The sequence below is a fragment of the Thermobia domestica genome, chromosome 8 (genome assembly GCF_964235325.1).
Source record: "Thermobia domestica chromosome 8, izTheDome1.hap1.1, whole genome shotgun sequence".
NCBI lineage: Eukaryota > Metazoa > Arthropoda > Insecta > Zygentoma > Lepismatidae > Thermobia > Thermobia domestica.
Window position 1 is genome coordinate 180771844 of NC_137461.1, and position 5883 is coordinate 180777726.

The window sequence follows — 5883 nt, forward strand, 5'->3', positions numbered from 1 at the left end:
AAATACATTACAGTTTGCCAAACATTACAGGTTGCATACCCTCTAAGGATATTGATTACAGTAATTGGAACTTGTCAAAGGATATTTGCTTAGCCGATCCAACTTTTAATCGCTCGTCGTCAGTGGACATGCTTATAGGTGCGGGGTTTTTCTACAGTCTCCTTGAACCAGGCCAGAAGACTAGAAAAGGACATTATCCAGTTTTGCAGGAAATGAAGCCAGGATACGTTGTCGTCGGAAATATGCCTTCAATACCCGAAGAAGCCAACCAGTCGGTAATTTCATGTTTTGCTCAGATGGAGACAGACTTGGATACACAATTGAGAAAATTCTGGGAACTCGAAGATCTTCAGACTAAGATTTACACGCCGGAAGAAGAAAATTGTGAGAAGCATTTTTTACAAAATACAACCAGAAATGGAGACGGAAGATTTATTGTCAAATTACCAAAGAAGGAAGAGAATGCAGTGTTAGGAGAGTCTTACAACATGGCACTACAAAGATTTAAGCAGCTTGTGCTACAAAATCCTGAGTTTCATAAACAATAGGCCGCTTTTATGGATGAGTATTTAAGTCTGGGTCACATGCGAAAAGTTACAGAAGAAGACGTGAACAGCAGCAGCAGTTGCTATCTTCCACATCATCCTGTATTCAAGATGGACAGTACAACAACTAAATTAAGAGTGTTTTTTGATGCGAGTGCAAAAACGTCTAACGGCAAATCATTGAATGAAATCCTTCAAGTTGGGCCAATTGTTCAAGATGACTTGTACTCCATTATTTTAAGGTTTCGGTTGTATCCAGTTGCATTTACAGCAGACTTAGAGAAAATGTATCGCCAAATATTAATTCATGATGAGGACAAGTGTTTACAACGCTTCCTTTGGAGAAATTCAGTAGAAGAACCGATCCAGACGTATGAGTTACAAACAGTTACGTACGGGACTTCGTCAGCGTCCTTCTTGGCAACAAGACGTCTGAAGCAAATAGCGGAGGAAAATTCCAAGGAATTTCCAGAAGCAGCAGAAGTAATAAAGCACAATTTCTACGTTGATGATATGTTAAAATCAGTACCAAACGTGTCAAAGGCCTTAGAACTACAGAAGGATCTTATTAATATTTTAAGCAGAGCAGGTTTTAAGCTTTGTAAATGGAGTGCTAACAAAGAAGAAGTACTTCAAGGAGTTCCCGAAGACTTCAGGGAAAAACAACAGCCAATCATACTTGGTCAGCAAGACGGTGTTAAGAATTTAGGAATAGCATGGATTCCATTAACAGACAAACTTATAATTTCGAACAAAATTTGTAAACACGGAACTGGAGTAGAAACTAATGTTGCAATGACAAAAAGACAAGTCGTCAGCATAGTGTCATCTATCTTCGATCCATTAGGTCTAATCGCTCCAATTGTCATCAAATACAAGAATTTCTTACAGAAGTTGTGGAAGACTGGAATGGATTGGAATGACCCATTAGACACAGTCCTACAAGTTGAGTGGAATCAATTAATGTCTTGGTTACCTACGATGGCGAAGATACAAATTACAAGAAACGTAATGTCTTCGGAGAACGTTAAGGAAATACAATTACATGGTTTCTGCGATGCAAGTGAAGAAAATTTTGGAGCAGTGGTGTATATCAGGGCTACGATCAAGGAAACATTGAAGTCAATTTACTTTGTTCCAAGTCGAAGGTTGCACCATTGAAGAAGCAAACTTTGCCTAGATTGGAATTATGTGGAGCACTGTTACTGGGGTAATTCATCTGGTGCACAGAATGTCTTCAAATGGCAAAAGAAAGCAGTAAGAATAATTAAGGGATTGCCTAAAACAGCATCATGCAACGAAGTGTTTAAGGAAATTCAAATTATGACAGTTTCTTTATTTATTTATCGATGTCTCATGTATATAAAAGAAAATTTAGATAATTTTAATCACCGAAGTGATGTTCATTCCTACAATACTAGGCATAAAGGCGACCTTAATATGTCACAAGTTAGGTTAACCACTACTCAAAAGAGTTATAAGTATACAGGTATGAAATTAGTTAATGTATTACCACAAAATGTACGCACAATGCCTCACGACAACTTCAAAAACTTTTGTAAATCCTTCCTTATAAGCAATTCTGTATATAGTATCTCTGAATTTGAAAAAAAATCTGTTATCAAGAGTTGAAAGCAAGAACAATGATACATAGATAAAACTTGAATGATAGTGTGATAAAACTTGTAAATATATATATATATATATATATGTTATATTTGACAATGTCTATTGCAACAAATGTTGTTTAATGACAATAAAGCATATCTTATCTTATCTTATCTTATCTTTCGAAGCTAATAGACAGAACACTATCCATATTGAATATAGAGGTCAGTGGTATACACCTGTGGACAGACTCGACGATAGTTTTGTCTTGGATCAAATCACCTCCCAATCATTGGAAGACATTTGTATCCAACAGGGTGGCTCAAATTCAGAGAATCACATCAATCAATCAATGGCACCACGTGGCTAGTAAAGAAAATGCGGCAGACATAGTTAGTCGAGGAGCGGATCCCAACACTCTTATTCAGTCTCGAGAATGGTGCCATGGTTCAAAGTTTCTTCACACGGCCATGTCAAGAACAAAATGAGCCAACTAATATTCCAGAAGAGAAGAAAGTCATGATAAGTTTGGTGGCAGTTCATGAAACAAGCTTTATGAAACGGTATTCATCGTTAAGCAAAATGTTGAGAGTAGTAGCATATTGTTTGCGATTCAAACATAATTGTCTTTCCAAGAAATCAGAAAGAAAAACCGATAGTCTTGACGCTTCGGAACTTCGTTTAACGTTACACAGATGTATCAAGATAGTACAACATACTACCTATTATCAAGAAATATTGAACTTGCAGCAACAAATGGAAGTTTCAACAAAGAGCCCAATCAAGGATCTTTTTCCATTTCTGGACACGGAAGCAATGCTAAGAGCAGGAGGAAGATTGGAACATTCAAACTTGGAGTACGATAACAAGCATCAATTCATCTTACCTGCAGGACATCATTTCACCCACCTGATAGTCAAAGAAGAACATAAAAGGTTGCTTCATGCAGGACCGCAGCTTCTTATTGCATCTTTGCGTACCAGATATTGGATTCCAAGAGCTAAGAAGATGGTCAAGGTAATAGTACACAATTGTTTGGTTTGTTTCAAGTGGAGATCAACAAGTTCATCTCAGTTAATGGGACACTTACCCAAGGAGAGAGTAAATGAAGCAAGGCCATTTGTACACGTGGGAGTGGACTATGCAGGATTCTTTAATGTCAAACCTACGATTCGCAGCAAAATTCAAATGAAGGTCTATGCAGCGTTGTTCATCTGTTTAGCCACTAGAGCAGTTCACATAGAAATAGTTTCAGACTTAACTTCTCAAGCCTTCATCGCAGCATTGAAGAGATTTGTTGCTAGGCGAGGAAAATGCTTATCTATCTGTAGCGACAATGGTCCAAACTTTGTTGGCGCCAAGCGAGAATTGCAACAATTTTTTGAATCCAAGACTAACCGAAAGGACATCCTGGAATACTCAGCTCAAGAAGGTTTAGAATGGAAATTCATTCCTGCCAGATCTCCTCACATGGGGTCATGGGAAAGTTCAGTAAAACCCATGAAGTACCACCTACGGCGTGTAGCAGGAACAGCAAGTCTGACATACGAAGAGTTGAACACGTTACTTATTCAAATTGAAGCCATTCTAAATTCAAGACCATTGACAGCCATTTCCAACGATCCTACAGATCCATTGTATCTCATTCCAGGACATTTTTTGATGGGATCTACACTCCTCAGCCTTCCGGAACCAGATCTACTGGACGCACCTATCAACAGACTAGGCAGATGGCAACGGATTCAACAAATGAAGCAGCATATTTGGAAACGTTGGTCAAGGGATTACCTCAACCATTACAACAAAGAAGAAAATGGAAGTCAGCTCAGCCTAATCTACAACCGGGCATTGTATTGTTAAAAGAAGACAATGTTCCTCCCCAAGTGTGGAAGATAGGTGTGATAGAAGAAGTTCATCCGGGCAGTGATAATTTAGTGCGAGTGGCAACTGTGAAGTGTAAAAGTGGCATTTTTCGGCGCAGTGTTGCTAAATTAATTCCTTTACCCCTAGAATATTAATTGATTGTGTCCAATCAAGGAGGGGGAGGATGGATAAGCTTGCATATGTGCATTATTTTTATTCATATTAGTTTCATCTTTTTGTATATAGTTTAGTGGTTTAGTGAATTCTTTGTGATTCCTTTAGTGATTTTTGGTATGAGTTTTAGTGAGTTGTGTTTGCATTGGCTGGCAACAGTGCCTTCAGTGTTCTGTTCAAGTTGTGTCTCTGCATTCGACAATGTGCTGCGAAGTGCAACTAGGAAAGCATATTCATTCATAGTTTTAGAAAAGCATAATTACTCAAAGTTTTTAGAAAAAAACACTCATGTTAATACACAAGATTTACATGTTCTTAACAGTGTTTTAGAGTGCTACTCAGTTTATGTGTGACCGAAGACAAAGTATGATAGTTTAGCAAGCAACCATGTGGTTTAACAGCAAGCAAGCAACAATTACTGCAGAAAGAAGTTAAGATAAGTAATTCATTGTACTAATATTCAAGTATTATATCATTATATTAACATATGGACAAAGCATGTCATATTTATAATATTAACGCATGTACCTTTAAATAAGAATTGAAGCAAATAACATCTAAAATTTTCAAGTCTTATTTCTCGTTCCTCCATGATATCTGGGTGAATCTGTAATATGGGTTTAATCATACAGTTCATTAGCTGTGGATGTGATATGCGTGATTTGTAAATAAAGTATGATCTGTCAGGAAAGTAAATGTACACCTATTTTTCGAGTCTGGCATTCCTGCGCTCCATCCGTGGAGAGTATGAGAATTAAATCAATCAAATGTTTACTGAGGGGCAAAAAGAAAAGCTTAATCTGAATAAGACATTGCAGAGGGGCACAAGCTGTGAATACGAATAGTGCATTGTGTAAATAAAGGACGACACCGAAAGAGAAAGCCAGAAACAGCTGTTAAACTTACAAAAAAAGAGTAAAAATTGTCGAAGTGGGAACATAAAACACAAATACAACAAATACGCCGACAACTAAACGGTCACAATGCCATGATCTTGGTGTAGTGGTTAAGGTGCTGGCTTACAAATGCAAAGGACGCAAGTTCGAATCCTCGGCAAGGACATTTTTAAAAATTTTTGTTAATAATACATACAACTCATGAGAGATGGTAAAAGAGGTCGTATTTAGTTTTTCGTAGCAATTATTATTGGTAATGTTTAGTACTGATAATACTTTTTGTCTTTGCGTATTGCTTTTGTTCTTGTCTTCATTTCGAAAGAGAAGAATATCCGAACAAATGCCACCAAAATTCCTCATATTTTGAATGTAAACGCCATTTGCAATTAGTAAAGAATAAAAATTGAACGTTCCGAAGTAGCTGCAAAAAGTAAAAGGAAAAACATGGAAGTCGACCATACTTATGGTTACTAAAAATACAATTTCTACATGCCTTACACCCCCCGACCACGTTTCTACGTTAGCAAGTAAGAGGCTTGTGTTTAGGTTAGGCTCGTCAATACGTTTTGCAAAGGGGCCCGGTTTAGCTCTGACGCACCACAGGTGCGAGAAGGGAGAAAAACACTTCTTCTCTCTCCCTCTGTGTGTCTATTTATCTATCTATTTGTATATATATAACGCTATTTGTGAATGCCATAACCACCCTAATTTTCAGCGGATTGAGACGAAACTTGGCACAAACATTAATTGTTGAAATATCTTGATGAGTTCGTTAACCAGAATAATCAGATGAAAAT

At 37.4% G+C, this 5883-nt stretch overlaps 2 protein-coding genes across 2 annotated transcripts; both read left to right on the forward strand.

The window, feature by feature from the left end:
• The first annotated feature begins 557 nt into the window (after positions 1–557).
• LOC145692393 (uncharacterized) lies at positions 558–1706 on the forward strand. Its single transcript, XM_081767696.1, has one exon. It carries the CDS (start codon positions 558–560, stop codon positions 1704–1706), a length of 1149 nt encoding a protein of 382 aa, XP_081623822.1.
• Positions 1707–2969: 1263 nt separating this feature from the next.
• Positions 2970–4013, forward strand: LOC145692394 (uncharacterized). The gene has a single exon (XM_081767697.1). The coding sequence runs from the start codon at positions 2970–2972 to the stop codon at positions 4011–4013; it is 1044 nt and encodes a 347-aa protein (XP_081623823.1).
• Positions 4014–5883: the final 1870 nt, after the last annotated feature.

Excerpts from the sequence above, each read along its gene's own strand:
- LOC145692393 (XM_081767696.1), top strand. The coding sequence starts at position 558 with ATGGATGAGTATTTAAGTCTGGGTCACATGCGAAAAGTTACAGAAGAA.
- LOC145692394 (XM_081767697.1), top strand. The coding sequence starts at position 2,970 with ATGCTAAGAGCAGGAGGAAGATTGGAACATTCAAACTTGGAGTACGAT.